Raw genomic sequence first — 17,393 nt, 5'->3', positions numbered from 1 at the left:
AAAGCCAACTCTCCACCATTATAAAAGGACTAACACTTTCGCAAATCGAGGTACGATTAATTGACCCTCTCTAACGCTCTAGAGTGAAGAGACGAATTCTGACTTGACTTTCGGAGAGCGTTTGGCCGGCACCACACCGGTGCTCTCTAAAGGTTTTCTTTCGATCGTTCTTGTTGTGCAGGTTCGCTTTGAGTCGCGAGTACGGTGTGACCTATTGGTAACAATTTTCAACGTCATCATTAAGTAAAGTTGGAAATCTGCTTAGACAGACTGCGAGCAAGCAGATCAGCTCAGAATTTGGTGCCTCGAAACGGTCTTTCTTTCAAGCTATACGATGCATGTCAAGTTCAAAACTTTTTATTGGAGGTGCCACCAGATTGCATTTATTAGTTGCATTACGGCTTTATTTCTTTGTTGTTAGATTTCTTATCTTGTATTTTTCAGGTCTTTCACATGGCACAGACGATCAAAGTTTGAAGGAAGCTTTTGCTAAGTATGGAGAAGTTGTTGAAGGTGTGTTATATTTATCACATGTTTAATTGTTGGCTCTTCCTTTGTATACTTTTGAAAAAGTTATGCTCGAATGCATTCGTCTTAATCTCTATAAACGTCATGTTGTGCGATTGATTAAGTTTGCCTTCCCTTGTTGTGGTATAGTGATATGGGTAGTGTGCATAACAAAAATATGTGTTTGGAACTTCATAAATATTTTTCAAGGTTTTTTTTTTTAATAAATAATAATATGGTGCATGTGTTTTTTGGGTACCTTTGACTTTAATGGGTTTGGGCAAGTGGCATTGGTGTCTTCTCTTTTTCCTCCTCCTAAAATTCCTCATATTTTATGAATTCAGTTCATGGTACTTAGGAGTCACAGACATGTCAAACTCTATATGAGATATGTCCAGAAATGAAATAGCTATTCTTTCAAAATTACATTCTCCAGGGACAACTTGAGATGAGTCTTTCATCACAGTAATGAATAGATTTGTGGCTTAAATTCCTCATATTTTATGAATTCAGTTCATGGTACTTAGGAGTCACAGACATGCATGTCAAACTCTTTGGCATGTCCATGAACATGGTTACATGCATATACGACTATATGAGATATGTCCAGAAATTAAATAGCTATTCTTTCAAAATTACATTCTCCAGGGACAACTTGAGATGAATCTTTCATCACAGCAATGAATAGATTTGTGGCTTAAATTCCTCATATTTTATGAGTTCAGTTCATGTTACTTAGGAGTCACAGACATGCATGTCAAACTCTTTGGCATGTCCATGAACATGGTACATGCATATACGACTATATGAGATATGTCCAGAAATTAAATAGCTATTCTTTCAAAATTACATTCTCCAGGGACAACTTGAGATGAGTCTTTCATCACAGCAAAAAATAGATTTGTGGCTTAAATTCGTCATATTTTATGAATTCAGTTCATGGTACTTAAGAGTCACAGACATGCATGTCAAACTCTTTGGCATGTCCATGAACATGGTTACATGCAAATACGACTATATGAGATATGTCCAGAAATTAAATAGCTATTCTTTCAAAATTACATACTCCTCGCCCTGGGGCAACTTGAGATGAGTCTTTCATCACAGCAATGAATAGATTTGTGGCTTAAATTCCAAAAAGAAAAAGAAAAGGACAAAAAGCAGAACAATCTTCCATGTCCACCATAGTCGATTAGGGCTTGAAACCATGGCCCAAGCAAAATGTAATAATCATGCCTTTAAAGATTTATGTAGATGAAAGGTGTTGGCAATGGCTGGTGGTGGGAGGTGGTAGTGTTGTGTCTTCAATGGAAAAGGAAGAAAGAGTTGAGGAAGTGGAGATTGTAGGGTTTGGGCATTTTACTATTTTTCCCTTAACACAAGTCTTTATATTCTTGCCACCTATATATTGGGTCCTGATTAGGCAACGTGCCGATTCTGCTAATAGAGTGGTTAATTTGTTTTGAATTAAAATAATTTGTACTCCTTGCCACCTGGTTATTGTTTTATTTGGTCTTTGAGAGAACTGTGGTTGCATGTGGAGGGTCTATGAGGCTGAAGCAGATGTGGGTTTATTATCCTTGGGCTTTTGAAGCTGAACTGTTGTAGGCTTGAGTGGTTATTCCTAATTAGCCATAGTACTAGCCTTGGGCTCCCCAAAAATTAGTATGATTATCTTGATACCTTTTTAAAGGTTTTCCTGCTTGTTATTTGTTTTAAGCCTAAATGTAACATAAAATATGTCCTCTCTCTCTCTCTCTCTATATATATATATAACATTTAATTTTGCTATATTCATGCCGTATTGTATACTAGTTTTTCAAAAATTGCCATGTTGACTGTAATGTATTGTGCCTGTGTCCTGTATCTGGTAGAAACATAAGTACTGGAAATACATACTGACTGAAGTTGGCATTTATTGTAGCAAGAATCATTATGGACCGTGAGACTGGTAGATCCAGTGGATTTGGCTTTGTTACATATGTTTCAAGCGAGGAGGCCTCCAGTGCTATCCAGGCCTTAGATGGACAGGTAATGTTACTGATTTGTTGCTCTTCATTTGTTAATCTCTTTGTCTGTAAGCTGTGATGGATAAAGCTTGGTTATTTGGAACTTTTATGACCTTCTCACTCTAAAGCTGTTGCCAAAATTACCCCCAAATTACCCCAATGACTATCCTTGCCTCCACTAATGATATCACCTAACAGCTTTAACTTAGCATGTCCCTTTCACAAGCAGCATCACAGTGAACTTCCATTCCATGCCAGTTTTAGCATTGCAACTGCTATGTTCACTTGTGTTATGGGAATTGAAATTTAAAAACCTGTATGATGTGGTAATGCCATTGGATTGTCAAGTCTCACACTTGAGGACTTGGATCTTTGAAACACCCAATAAAGTACAAAACCGGACTTGCAAATATTGGAATTACTTCATAGCTAAGTAATCCATGCAATGCAACTGATGTCTTAATGGTGTTGGTATAATAGGTGTACAGTAACTCGTCTATGCATGACATAGAAATGTGTATTAATTATAAGAATTATGATATTGCTGAACTCCACCCTTGCTCTTTCCAAGTAAATTACAAACGTGTTTTATGAATTGGTTTGGCCTCTTTTAATCTATTGATTATTGCTGGTAATTTTTAATTGATTCTTTCCTTTTTGCGGTAACATTACCTCCTAGGATCTCCATGGTCGTCAGGTAAGGGTGAATTATGCTGCTGATAGGGCTTGTCCTAGCTATGGAGGTAGTGGCTAAAGTGGAGGTGGTGTTGGTTACAGCAGCGGTGGCAATTATGCCAGTGGGAACAGTGGAGGCTATGGCAATACTGGTGGGAATTTTGATGTTTCTGGTGGTAGTGGTAACTTTGCCTCTAGGGATGGCAGTAAAATAGCTGGTAGTGGATTTGAAGGAAGTACTGGACAGGGCTTAGGTGGTGCTGATCAATTTGGTACCAGTGAGAGCAGCAGTGGGGGGGATGGTGGAGGTGGAGATTGTTGACAAAGTTGCTTCTTTGGAAGGAAACTTCAGGATGAGACTAGTTATTTTGCCAAAAGAGCCTGAAAATAGTTGAACCTGCCTTCACCAGTGTTACTAGTAGACTTTCTTTGTTGTAGTTTTTTCTTCTTTTTCCTTGAACTATTTATTTTTATTTATATTGGATTTGGCTCTGAAACTTGACTTTGATGCACTCTTCTAGTGTGTTTTCCCGATGAGAATCAAAGAATGTTAGAAAATAATCTCTCTCTCCGTCTCTCGTGTGTTTGTTCTGCTACCTGAAAGTGTTACATATAGAGATAAATGTGCATAGAAGGTCAAAATTATGCACTATCAATAGTGTTCAGCGGTTCAGCCTGAAACTAGATTTGTTTGTCCTTTGATATATTGAGACTGTTATGTACTCGTTTGAATGTGAATTTAACCATTTTCTTCTTTAAATCCTTGGATAATGGTGCTACCATGTCTGATACTCTGATCTCTAATGTGGTGAAGACATTCCTTTGTGGGTATTTAATGACACTAATGGTTTTGTTTTTTCTTCGAACAAAGACAGAAAAAAAAGTTCCTATTGCTGTGGTATTTGCGTATTAGAATTTAGTTGTTGGGGAGAAAATCAGTATTTGAAACAAAACTTATTTGCCTACTAGAACGAGATGTTTACTGTTGTTTCATGTTTACCATGGAATAGGATAAACAAGGTGAGACCTATGCCTAGTGCAAAGAAACAACATCAAAACAGTGCTCGTTGTTGCCTCTGCGCGGCACCAACCTAAACAAGGCTGGAACAAAACAAATTTTGACAGTGTAACTTTCGAGGATACTAATGAGGCAGGCTTAGGGGTGGTGATTCCTAATCATCATGGTCAGGTCATGGGGCTTCTTTACCAGGTTCTGTAGCTATGGTGGAGCTGTTAGCTGCTAGACGGCCATTGAATTCACACTCTAAATTTGAATTTTCAAAACGGAAATAGGAGACAGCAGTGGTAATTAAAATGCTTAACAACTCCAATTTGAATCTATCAGCAGGAAGCTAAATTGATGGCCAAAAATATGGAGCGTTTTCTGTCGCTCATGTGGGAGGACATGGAAACAAGGTTTCTCATGCCTTAGCAAGGATAGCTTTGACCTCTTCTACTTTGCTGGTTTGGTTGAAGGATGTTCTACCAGACATTGAAGCTTTAATTTGAAATGATCTCAGTTTGGTTTAATAGAAGTTTGAAGTCTTGATTCTCAAGAAAAAAAAAAAATTGTTGCTGTTTGTGGGTATCGGGAAAATTTTGTGACCTCGTAAAGTTCCAAATCCTTTGATCAAATAGAACGGTTCTTTTCTTTTTTCAGTCTATTTTGGGTCTTTTCTTAGCTTGATTGTAAAAAAAATTTCAGTTGGAAATCCGGGTAATGCATCTCTTTTGTGGTTTGATGCTATAAAATAGGATATTGGGAGTTTTAGAACTCCCAATGCTAATGCTCTTAGATTTAGATTTAGATTTAGAATGACTGCAAATTGAAAATAATAAGATCAAAATTGACTCCAAGTTAAAAATATTACAAAAAATTAGACTGCCAAATATTTTTTTAGTAAAAAATTTTATTGAAAAACCTTCATCCAAACTTATTTAAACTTATTTAGTTATATAATTCCTTTTTAGAGTTCGAACTTGTTTTCCAAGTAAGATTAGAGTTTACCAAACTCGAGTTTTAAACACGAATTTAACTTATCTAGGAACTTATTTAGTTACAAAGTATTTTTATTTTTGGCGGAAATCATATTTTCGTCCCTACATTTTTAGGCGATTTCCACTTTGGTCCCTAGATTTTATTTTTACTTCTTTTAGTCCCTATTCTGAAAAACGATTTTCGTTTTGGTCCCTGCCGTTACATCAGAGACGGAAAATGCACATGTGGCAAATGGCAGAATTAAAAAAATATTAAAAATATTTTATTTTATTTTAAAATAAAATAAAATTTTAGTTATCAATAATTTTAAAATAAAAATATTAAAAATTTTAGTTAAAAATAATTGATCTTCTTCCCCAAGAACATGGTTGCCCAGAAAAAGAAATTTTTCTGCTTATCATCATCTTCATCCTCCACCTCCCCATCCTCCTCTTCGTCCTTATCATCATCTCTCAATCTCACTCTCTCAAAACCTTCGATACCCACAAATTGGCAAGGCCTCCCTCTATCTTTCTCTGTTTTCTCTGCCCAGATCTCTCTTCCTCGATCATCGCCACTCAACACCACCGCCTATCCAGGCGGTGCTTCCCTCGTTTCTCACTACCAAACCCCACCGTCCTCTCTCTCCTTGATCTGAACATTCCCAGATCTCGCTTCTCTCTCTGTTTTCTTTCTCTCGCTTCGATCTATCTCTAGATCTCCCTCAAATCTCTAGTTCAACCAAAGCCAAACCCCACAAGCACCACCACCATCCACGACAGGCACCATGACACCAAAGCCAAACCCATGACATCTCGGTTTACTTTGTTGGGTTTGCTTTGTTGCTATTTGTGTTTTGAATCTTTGAAGGTCCTTTGTGTTTGTAGTGAGATAGTGAAAAATTGGCTGAGTAATTGTTGAAATCTTTGCGAAATAATCGGTTTTCATTTAACCTTGAGACACACATGGATGTGGTTTGTGAAAGAATTGGTTTTCATCTGAGTGAAAGAATCTTTAAAGGTCTTTGTATTTGATTTTTGTGGAAGAACATATACAAATCTTGGAATAGAAATTCCTTGAATTTTCATTCGTTCTTAGTTATTCATTCTCCTTGTTAGTATTTTATTTTTTCACTTTTTTTTCGTTTGCATTTTGTGTTCTTCTGATCTGGGTTTCTTTTTCTGGTGGAAATGAATGTGGGAGTTGTTGGGAAAGAGAGGTCGAGGGTGAACACTTGGCACAATGTGTTGATCACTATGCAGAAGAAGACCAAGGCATTGGTGGTGGAGCGTGAAGGGAAATGACTTTTGTATATGTTTTTGCTTGTTTGGATGCCAAGAAAATGAAATAAAAGAGAAGAAAATATTTCTGGGCAACCATGTTCTTGGGGGAAGAACATGAATAACAATTATTTTTAACTAAAATTTTTAATAATTTTATTTTAAAATTATTGATAACTAAAATTGTAAGGACTCGATTCGTGAAGAACCGTAGCGGTGTTGGGCTCGTACGTAAAAAGGCCCAAACAATATCATTTGTAGAGCGTGGGTTTGAAAGGCTAGGCCTTGGTCACCAGGCGGTGGGTTTTTCATGGTGTTCATGCATGGTTAAGTTTTCTTCGCCCCTGGAGTATTTCTCCTGGAGGGGGGCTGCGAGGCTCTGGTTTTTGGCCACTTTTCCCAGCCTCTTCCCTAGGTTATTTATTTTTCCTTTTATATCCGCCTGCGTTCATTGTCCTTCGTCCACGTATAGGGTCAACTTTTCCAAGACTGATACTTATCCCATCAGCCCATACCCAAAGTCGTTGGGGGTGGTTGTAAAAGCCATAGAATATGGTTCTGTCAGGTTCAGAGTATTGAATGGCAGCAAGGGCAGCTTTCCCTGGATATTTCTTAGATTTTTCTTCCAAGTTTTAGTCCTATACCGTTTTTACCCCTTCTCTCCGGTGGGACTTTGAGTCTGCCGAGGACTGAATTGTCCTCGGCTGTATCCCATGGCTACCTTGTATTTTATATTATCGAGCTTGGGCCATAGCCCTCCTCGGCTTGGACCTTTGGATTCCCCATGGGTGAAAGGGCTTGGCCCATAAATTACTTGGGTCCCACAAAAAATTTATTTTATTTTAAAATAAAATAAAATATTTTTAATAATTTTTTAACTCTGCCGTTTGCCACGTGTGCATTTTCCGTCTGTGATGTAACGGCAAGGACCAAAACGGGAAGCGTTTTTCAGGATAGAGACTAAAAGCGGTAAAAATAAAATCTAGGGATCAAAGTGGGAATTGCCTGAAAATATAGGAACGAAAATGTGATTTTCACTTTTATTTTTTTGCCATAATACCTGAAATTAGTGTTTAGAGCTTAAATTCAAATTCCAAAAAGTTGCTACATAAATAAATAAATTTGGATTTTTTTTTTTGGGTGCAAAATAGAATATATGGCAAAAATAGCCGTATCTTTCTACCAAATTAAAATTATGTCACATTAAAAAAAAAAAAAAAAAAATTAATTAACATGGATTGAGAACCAGTGAACTACCAGCAGCAAAAGCTGTAGCCACTATCTTTCTACCAAGAAATGGCCGCCGCCTCCACCACCACCAGAACTCTCCTTCTCTTCTCCCCATTCAGAACCTCCCTCGCCTCTTCCTCTTCTTCTTATTCTTTTCACAATTTCCCAAAACTACCCTTCTCCCCTTTCAAAACCACCACCACCTCTACCTACACCTATTGCTGCTACCACTCCTCCACACAATCCCAATCCCTATCCTCTCCTCCTCCTCGCCTCAACAACAACAACAACAACGTCATCGAAATCCTCCAGCAACGCGGCCTCATTGAGTCCCTAACCAGCCCCGACCTCCACGACGCCGCCGTTTCATCCTCACCTCTCAAAGTTTACTGCGGTTTCGACCCCACCGCTCAATCCATCCACCTCGGAAACCTCCTCGGCATCATCGTCCTCTCCTGGTTCCACCGCCTCGGCCACCAGCCCGTCGCCCTCATCGGCGGCGCCACCGCTCGCGTCGGCGATCCCTCCGGCAAGTCCCTCGAGCGTCCCGACCTCGACCTCGACTCTCTCCGCCGCAACACTCTAGGGATTGAGTCCACTATCGCCAGAATCCTCTCTGAAAACTCCGTCATCCTCAACAACTACGATTGGTGGAAGGAGGTCAAGCTGTTGGATTTTTTGAAAGATGTGGGGAAGTACGCTAGGGTTGGGACTATGATGGCGAAGGAGAGCGTGAAGAAGCGGTTGGAATCGGAGCAAGGAATGAGTTACACCGAGTTCACGTACCAACTGTTGCAAGGCTACGATTTCTTGCATTTGTACAAGAACGAGGGAGTTAGGGTTCAAATCGGCGGTAGCGATCAGTGGGGGAATATCACCGCCGGAACCGAATTGATTCGGAAGGTTTTGCAAGTCGAGAAAGGAGCGTACGGATTGACATTTCCTCTCTTGTTGAAGAGCGATGGAACGAAGTTCGGGAAATCGGAAGACGGCGCGATTTGGTTATCGCCGGCGATGCTTTCGCCGTACAAGTTTTATCAGTACTTCTTCTCGGTGCCGGACTCGGACGTAGTGAGGTTTTTGAAAATGCTGACTTTTTTGGAGCTGGAGGAGATTGATGAGTTGGAGAGGGAGATGGGGAGAGTAGGTTACGTGCCAAACACGGCACAGAGGAGACTTGCGGAGGAAGTTACGCGATTCGTGCACGGGGAGGAAGGGTTGATGGAGGCTATAAAGGCTACAAAGGCATTGAGGCCAGGGGCGGAGACGAAGCTGGATTGGGAGACCATTGAGGGGATTGCAGAGGATGTGCCGTCTTGTTCTTTGAAGTATGATCAGGTGGTGAATGTTCAGCTGGTTGAGTTGTCGGTTTCTGCTGGTTTGTTTGAGAGCAAATCGGCTGCAAGGCGGTTGTTGAAGCAGGGGGGTTTGTATTTGAATAACAGTAGAGTGGATGGTGAGGATAAGAGGATTGAGGCCGAGGATATTGTTGATGGGAAAGTTGTTCTTTTGTCTGCGGGAAAAAAGAACAAGGTGCTCGTACGGATATCTTGATTCTTCATTGCTATAATCCAAATACATTTGATTTTAAATTAAATTAGTCAGTGAATTCCTTGTATGCTTAACAAAACTTTGGATTTCATGTTATGTAGAAAGACTATGAAGTTATAATCATGAAAGGATTGACTCGGGACCAATCTGATTCTTTTTAGTATAGACTGTCTATGTAGTTTTTGAATACCTTGTCTGAGTTTCCGATTTCATAATCTCAAGTTTCTGCAACATATGAAACAATGCTGTGGTGGGATGTCCTTTCTTACTACTCAATTTACTTTCCACCTTTTGTTTACCTTGTCAAAAAACTGGTAGTTGTAGAAGTATTCGAGAGATATCCTCTTGGTTATGTGAAGTAGAACCTGTAATTGAATCGACTGCACCCAGAAGTAGGCTGCTCAAGCTTTAGCTTGTTTCTCCTATGAGTAGTCTTGAGTGTGCCTTCTAACAAGCTGTTCTCCTGTTAAGTTCTCGAAGATTGAATCTGTAAAGATCACCAAGTCAAGCCCAACTGGACCTCGCTTACTACTCTCTCTCTCTCTCTCTAGTTTTATATCTTTTTTTTTTAATCTGAGGCAATAGAAGACATCAATCAATTTATTCTAAATAGAAGTAACTCAACCTTGTAAAGGTGAGTTAATGATTTTTACATTTTTCAACAATGATAGTGTAGAAGTTATCATTTGTCTTAATATATTATGGATTTTGGTTTTCCTTGTTTTGTGTTTTGTTATCAAAATAGGTTGTTCAACTCATAGCTGAGACTTGAGACTTTTGAATGACCCATATGTGATTTTTGTATAATTTTTAGTTTCATTAAATGGTTGTTCTTATCTGGGATTTTGATGATTTTATATTTTCATTTACTAAAAGCTTTCTGGATATGATTTCCTCACATTTATCTTCAATCTTGCCAACTTGGGATCATTGATTATTTGTTACGACTTTACAAATTAGTTAGCCAGTAATATGAGGTATCATAATTGTAAATCGTTCATAATGCAGAACGCTTCTATCCACAAATTTGCTAATCTATGTTAGTTTAAATAAATATTTGAACTTTTCCTACCTATCAAAAAAATATATATTTGAACTTTCCCATGAATATATAAAAATTGTTTATCAAACTTTTCTATGCATTGCACGGGTTAGTAACTAGTCTTTCAAATACATTGAATGGTGTTTGCTAATTAGGAAAAAGAGATTGGCCATGATGCTGGAAGCACCTAAGGTTGCAAAGTTTGGATCGGTGATTCCAATTACAGGATTAGGTTTCATGCGAGAGGTTTTGCAAGCTCCATCTGATGTTTGGGTTGTTGTGATCCTCTACAAAGAAGGGTACTTTATGAGAGATCTTAATACTAAACTAATTTTTCTTGATGAGGATTGTAGTGATGTTTGTTGGAAGTTTCTGATAGAATCCCAGAACGTACATGGCTGATGTGATTCTTGGAAGAGTTGGCAAAAAAATAACCAGCAACAAAATTTGTTAAGATAATATCTACAAATTGCATTCCTAACTATCCTAATCGTAATCTTCCTACTTTGTTAGTGTACAACAATGGTGCAGTGAAAGCAAATCATGTGGGGTTGCATAGTTTTGGCTGAGATGCACTCCTGAAGGTATCTTATATTTAAGCACACTTTGCATTGTCATTAGTTTATGTATTACCTTGCTACTTCTTTTAATCAATTGTTATTCTTTTATATGAGATATTTGCATCTCCGTGTGAGGCCACTTCTACATATCTTCAAAATCTAAGGTGCATTCTTATTTGCTTTGAGGTGTGAGGCCAATTCTACTTATATTCTACTATGAAGTTATAATCATGAAATGATTGACTTGGGACTGATCTGATTCTTTTTATTATAGACTGTCTATGTAGTTTTTGAATACCTTGTCTGAGTTTCCGATTTCATAATCTCAAGTTTCTGCAACATATGAAACAATGCTGTGGTGGGATGTCCTTTCTTACTACTCAATTTACTTTCCACTTTTTGTTTACCTTGTCAAAAAACTGGTAGTCGTAGAAGTATTCGAGAGATATCCTCTTGGTTATGTGAAGTAGAACCTGTAATTGAATCGACTGCACCCAGAAGTAGGCTGCTCAAGCTTTGGCTTGTTTCTCCTATGAGTAGTCTTGAGTGTGCCTTCTAACAGCTGTTCTCCTGTTAAGTTCTTGAAGATTGAATCTGTAAAGATCACCGAGTCAAGCCCAACTGGACCTCGCTTACTACTCTCTCTCTCTCTCTCTAGTTTTATATCTTTTTTTGTAATCTGAGGCAATAGAAGACATCAATCAATTTATTCTAAATAGAAAGTAACTCAACCTTGTAAAGGTGAGTTAATGATTTTTACATTTTTCAACAATGATAGTGTAGAATTTATCATTTGTCTTAATATATTATGGATTTTGGTTTTCCTTGTTTTGTATTTTGTTATCAAAATAGGCTGTTCAACTCATAGCTGAGACTTGAGACTTTTGAATGACCCATATGTCATTTTTGTATAATTTTTAGTTTCATTAAATGGTTGTTCTTATCTGGGATTTTGATGATTTTATATTTTCATTTACTAAAAGCTCTCTGGATATGATTTCCTCACATTTATCTTCAATCTTGCCAACTTGGGATCATTGATTATTTGTTACAACTTTACAAATTAGTTACCCAGTAATATGAGGTATCATAATTGTAAATCGTTCATAATGCAGAATGCCTCTATCCACAAATTTGCTAAATTATGTTAGCTTAAATAAATATTTGAACTTTTCCTACCTATCAAAAAAATATATATTTGAACTTTCCCATGAATATATAAAAATTGTTTATCAAACTTTTCTATGCATCACACAAGTTAGTAACTAGTCTTTCAAATGTATCGAATGGTGTTTGCTAATTAGGAAAAAGAGATTGGCCAGGATGCTGGAAGCACCTAAGGTTGCAAAGTTTGGATCGGTGATTCCAATTACAGGATTAGGTTTCATGCGAGAGGTTTTGCAAGCTCCATCTGATGTTTGGGTTGTTGTGATCCTCTACAAAGAAGGGTACTTTATGAGAGATCTTAATACTCAACTATTTTTTCTTGATGAGAACTGTAGTGATGTTTGTTGGAAGTTTCTGATAGAATCCCAGAACGTACATGGCTGATGTGATTTTTGGAAGAGTTGGCAAAAAAATAACCAGCAACAAAATTTGTTAAGATAATATCAACAAATTGCATTCCTAACTACCCTGATTGTAATCTTCCTACTTTGTTAGTTTACAACAATGGTGCAGTGAAAGCAAATCATGTGGGGTTGCATAGTTTTGGCTGAGATGCACTCCTGAAGGTGTCTTATATTTAAGCACACTTTGCATTGTCATCAGTTTATGTATTACCTTGCTACTTCTTTTAATCAATTGTTATTCTTTTATATGAGATATTTGCATCTCCGTGTGAGGCCACTTCTACATATATTCAAAATCTAAGGTGCATTCTTATTTGCTTTGAGGCAGTGTCTGGTAGGGGGATAAACTTTGGCAAATTTGAAACTGTGCCAGTAAAGGAGGTTCAGAATATTGAGGCGTTGTTGGGTGATCTTGGATGCTGTGTATCCACCCTACCAATGAAATATTTGGGGCTACCTCTTGGTGCAACATTTAAAGAGGCATCAATTTGGGATCGCATTTTGGATCATGTGCAAAGAAGATTGGCCAGTTGGAAGAAATCGTATCTATCTAAAAGGGGTCATCTCACTCTCATCAAGAGTACTTTATCTAGCCTCCCTACTTATTTTATGTCTTTGTTCTCTCTTCCAGTGCGTGTGGCAAAAAGAATGGAGAAACTTCAAAGAGATTTCCTTTGGCGTGGATTGGGGGAGGATTTTAAGTTTCATCTGGTAGGATGGGAGTCTTCCTGTATTCCTATTCGTCAAGGAGGTTTGGGTATTAAGTGTTTATGTCTTATAACAAAGCGTTATTAGGCAAGTGGTTGTGGCGCTATGGATCTGAGGAAGAGGCCTTATGGTGTCAGGTAGTGGATGTGAAATACGGGTTAGGCACTTGATGTTCAAAGGAAGTAAGGGGTCATATGGAGAGGGCCTATGGAAATACATTCAGAGAGGGTGGGATAGTTTTATGCATTTTACACATTTTGATGTAGAGGAGTTCCTTGAGTTTATGGATTCGCGGTGCACTAGATAATTGTTTTGTTTTCTTTAGCTCTCTTTTCTTGTATACCCTGTACTAGATCTGGGTTTTTTGTTTTGTTTATTTATTTATTTATTTATTTTATTTTCATCAGGTGATGCTAATTAAGCTACAAAGGTCTTAGCAATTTAAGTTATTTCTAAACATGATATTAGTTGACATTTACTGTTGTAAACTGGAAATTAATGTTTCTTTTGTAGATGTTTCTAGTATGATCTTTGAGGTTAGTTTGCTGTGCACTAACAGCAGTGCCTATAATATTGGAACTTAAACTTGCTTTTAAGAACTTCAAATGGTGGAATATTTAATTTTTTAAAATAAGTTTTGGCCCCAAGGAGAGGGAAAATTATCTTATTGAGAGGTTTCATGAAGGCACTCTCTCACAGCACGTGGGACTTACACATTTGTGCGTCTTACATACTATGAGAGGATGGTCTCTCGACTCTCATTAAACCGAGAAGTTATCTTATACGTCCTATAAGACTCCTGTGAGACTAAACTGTGAGGTTCACATGTTAGTCTTACATGAGTCTTATAGGACGTATAAGATAACTTCTCGGTTCAATGAGATTCGTGAGACCATCCTCTCATAGTATGTAAGACGCATAAATGTTTAAGTCCCACGTGCTGTGAACCGAGAAGTTATCTTATACGTCCTATAAGACTCTTTTGAGACTAAACTGTGGGGCTCACATGTCAGTCTCACATGAGTTGTATACGCCGGATGTATACAAGATTTTTTTCCATTGAACCACTCCATGTATGGGATTAGTTAGAACCATTCATCTTACTTTCTTGTTCTTGAAGCATGCATTGCTGAAGAGAAATTTTGTGAATCATGTCCTGGAAACTGCAGTTGAAAGTCAACATTAACTTTGTCAGTTGAACTTTGTGTATGGTAGGAGTAGGAGATGTTGGTACTTAAAATTCTAGGCAGTATTATTGTATGTATTTTCTGGCAGTATCATTTTGTCAAATCCTGGACACTGAATTTTTTTTACTCTTAAAAACAGGTCGCGAAGATTTGAATCCATGACAACCAAACAGTCTATTGTGGACTTAATTTCCATTAGATTCAATTCTACTTCTGACCTCCCATTGAATAAGACTCCCAATAACTTCCTCACAGCTGATTTTACCTTTGTGAATTAGAGGATTCCTGTGCTGCCAGACATGGTAGATGACAGACCATAAAGCCAGCCTGCACAGTTTAGATTCTAAACTCTTGCCTCTCAACTGATTGGCACCCTAAAGGCCCAAACAAAAACTTCAACCCAACAGATTTTAGGGTGCGTTATTAGGCACCAACTCATGATAGTTTTCCAAGTCCTCCATGAGAAAGAACACTAAAAAAAAAGGTGCTCACGGCTCTCCAGCTGCACCAAGCTAAGTTTACTTCGAATTAATTGAATAATGGCCAGGTCCTCATATCTGGCAGCGTGTCGACCCACTCACCGTCCCTCAACACACTAGAAGCTTTGGCATCTAAGGAGCTAGCTGCATCATACAAAACTCCTGTTAAAGGAGCCTGGAAAATACTTATATAGATATAAGTCATATAACAAAAATATAAAGGGACAGAGGTTCATCTTGTCAAAGCCTTCTACCCCCTTTGAAATAGCCCACCCAAATGTCCCAACTAACATTGAAGGCTACTGAAATTTTGGGGAGGTAATGCACTCTTTAGCTATTTATCGCCCACCCCTCCCCTCCTCCTCCTCCTCCCCCACCACCCCCCCCCCCCCCCCCCCCCCCCCCCCCCCCCAAAAAAAAACAAAAAAAAAGGGACACCAACAGCATAAAATTTTGAGAATGAAATTGCAGTCAACAGAAAAAACATGGGGTTTGGATTGATGAAAATTGAGTTATATAACTCAATTTTTATCAATCAAAAGTCAAAAAATGTGGGGCCCATTGAAACTCAACTTGTTTAGACAAATTTTTGAGTTAAGTTCCTTAACTCAAAACTCAAAAATTTGAGTATGAGTTATGAAAATTGAAAACACAATTTGGGTGTTTTCAAGTTATAAGATTTGGGTTTCAATGGTACTCTTGTAAATACTAAACCTTGGTGGGAGCTACAGTAGTGTGCGGTCAAATCAGTTTAAGTGAGATCGTTAGGCACCCTCTCTTTTTTTTTTTTTTTTTTTTTTTTTTTTTTATTTTTTAATTTTATTATTATCTCAAACACAACAGCTTTCTCTTCTTCACTCTTTTGCAAAATGGGTCCAACCACTTAATGCAAAATTTTGAGTTATAAAGACCAATGGTCTATTTGGATACCGCTAATTTTACTGAAACTGAAAACTTATTGTTGAAATACTATAGTAAAATAATTTTTAAGTTATGAATAGTGCTATGGGACCTAGGATTTACCTCGAAATATGTGTTTTCACAAGTTTGGTTGGGTCGTGAACAGTGTCGTGGGACTTAGCCAAAAATGCAGAACGCACAATAATTTTAAGGCAAACGCATGCCAAGATATGAAAAAAAAAAAAAAAAAAAAAAAAACAAGTTTTAGTTTGAGTGAGTGAAAAAATAGAGTTAGAGAAATGAGTTATGAGAATTGAATTTGAGTTATGAGTTATGGATGACGCTCAATCCAAACAGGTTTGGTAGACTTGTGATAACTTTTCACTATTTCCAGCATCAACGCAACATTTTCTGCTATGTTCCTACCAGGGGCAAATGTTGTCTAGTATTTGACCAATCAAGTCATTCAAGCAATGTTTCAATCTGTTGGCCAAAATAGTGGTGATAAACGTATAAACTATATTGCAACAGGAGTTGGGCTGAAAGTCACCAATTTTAAATGGGTTAGGGACCTTAGGAACCAAAGAAAAAATTGCTGCATTAACCTCACCAAGTAATTTGCCTGACCTGAAAAAAAGATTGGATGGCTTTGACAATATCCTCATAGACCACTCACCACACTCCAAGCCTTTTAGAAGAATTGAGCTGTGAAGCCATCTGGAGCATGAACCTTCATCTCCATCCATATTGAAAATTGTTTGCTGAATTTCTAATTCAGACACATCTTCTTGCATTGCAACTTTCTGATTTTCAGTAATTTGAGTAGAAAGAATGTGGGAGATTAAAGAAACACCATATCTGCTGAGATTGCCAGCAGAATTATCAAGTAAGTGTTAATAGAAGTCCTCGGCCACCTTCTTCATAGCCTCAGGACCAGCAACTGCTTCCCTTTGATTATCAACCAAAATATGGTGCATCTAGCCTTCCTTATAGTTACCATTTTATGGAAGAAGGAAGTCTTTTGAACCCCTAGAGTCAGCCATTTCAATCTAGCTTTCTGCTTAAAGAAACTAATCTTAGCTTATAGTAACTAGTAAGTACTGGTAAAGGTATAAACACTCCCTCTCTTTTGCAAGAAGATTAGTATCGCCAATATAATCGAGCAAATTGGCTTTAGCCAATTGAAGATCCAATATGGCTCTTGCAACTTCCTAAGCAATGCAACCAAACTACTTTAGATTACCATAAGTATCGCCAATATTTGATGTGTAATTGAAGGAAAAATACCACTTTAGATTTCCACCTCATTGCTGTCCCAGCACACACCTAGATACAATCAGATGAATGACTATGATAGTTTGCTAAGTATTGCCACCTTTCAGCAATGAACTTTTGGATTCTATGAGCAATATACTCCCTCACCTTAGTTTCAACTAGGTAAAGAGTGGATATTTTCTTTCTATTCAACAAATTTCTCGCCTCCTTTTACTTAAAGGGATCATTGAGACCCCTAGTATTCCAAACAAGGATCTTCATATCAAGAGGAAGGAGAAGGGATAAAACCCCTCTTTGAATCCTCATTAATCTCACCAACCTTTTGACTTACCCTTATCACTTTTGCCTTTATTTGGAAAGGCAAATTCTAAAATCTACTGAATGGTAATAGTGAAGTGAGTAGCCACCACTTCTACAGCATGCTCTTTCTCTCTCTTCTTC

At 37.8% G+C, this 17,393-nt stretch overlaps 1 protein-coding gene and 1 pseudogene across 1 annotated transcript; both read left to right on the top strand.

Moving 5' to 3' along the window:
- Positions 1-221: 221 nt before the first annotated feature.
- Positions 222-3,820, top strand: LOC115965583 (annotated as a pseudogene).
- Positions 3,821-7,657: 3,837 nt separating this feature from the next.
- LOC115963973 (tyrosine--tRNA ligase, chloroplastic/mitochondrial) lies at positions 7,658-9,473 on the top strand. Its single transcript, XM_031083246.1, has one exon. It carries the CDS (start codon positions 7,746-7,748, stop codon positions 9,231-9,233), a length of 1,488 nt encoding a protein of 495 aa, XP_030939106.1. The 5' UTR covers positions 7,658-7,745; the 3' UTR covers positions 9,234-9,473.
- Positions 9,474-17,393: the final 7,920 nt, after the last annotated feature.

Source organism: Quercus lobata, chromosome 10, assembly GCF_001633185.2.
Source record: "Quercus lobata isolate SW786 chromosome 10, ValleyOak3.0 Primary Assembly, whole genome shotgun sequence".
NCBI classification, from domain to species: domain Eukaryota; kingdom Viridiplantae; phylum Streptophyta; class Magnoliopsida; order Fagales; family Fagaceae; genus Quercus; species Quercus lobata.
Note: the sequence above shows the minus strand (reverse complement) of the source record. Positions and strands in the feature narration are given on the sequence as shown.

What these genes read in the sequence shown, in the direction of transcription:
- LOC115963973 (XM_031083246.1), top strand. Translation starts at nt 7,746, where the DNA reads ATGGCCGCCGCCTCCACCACCACCAGAACTCTCCTTCTCTTCTCCCCA.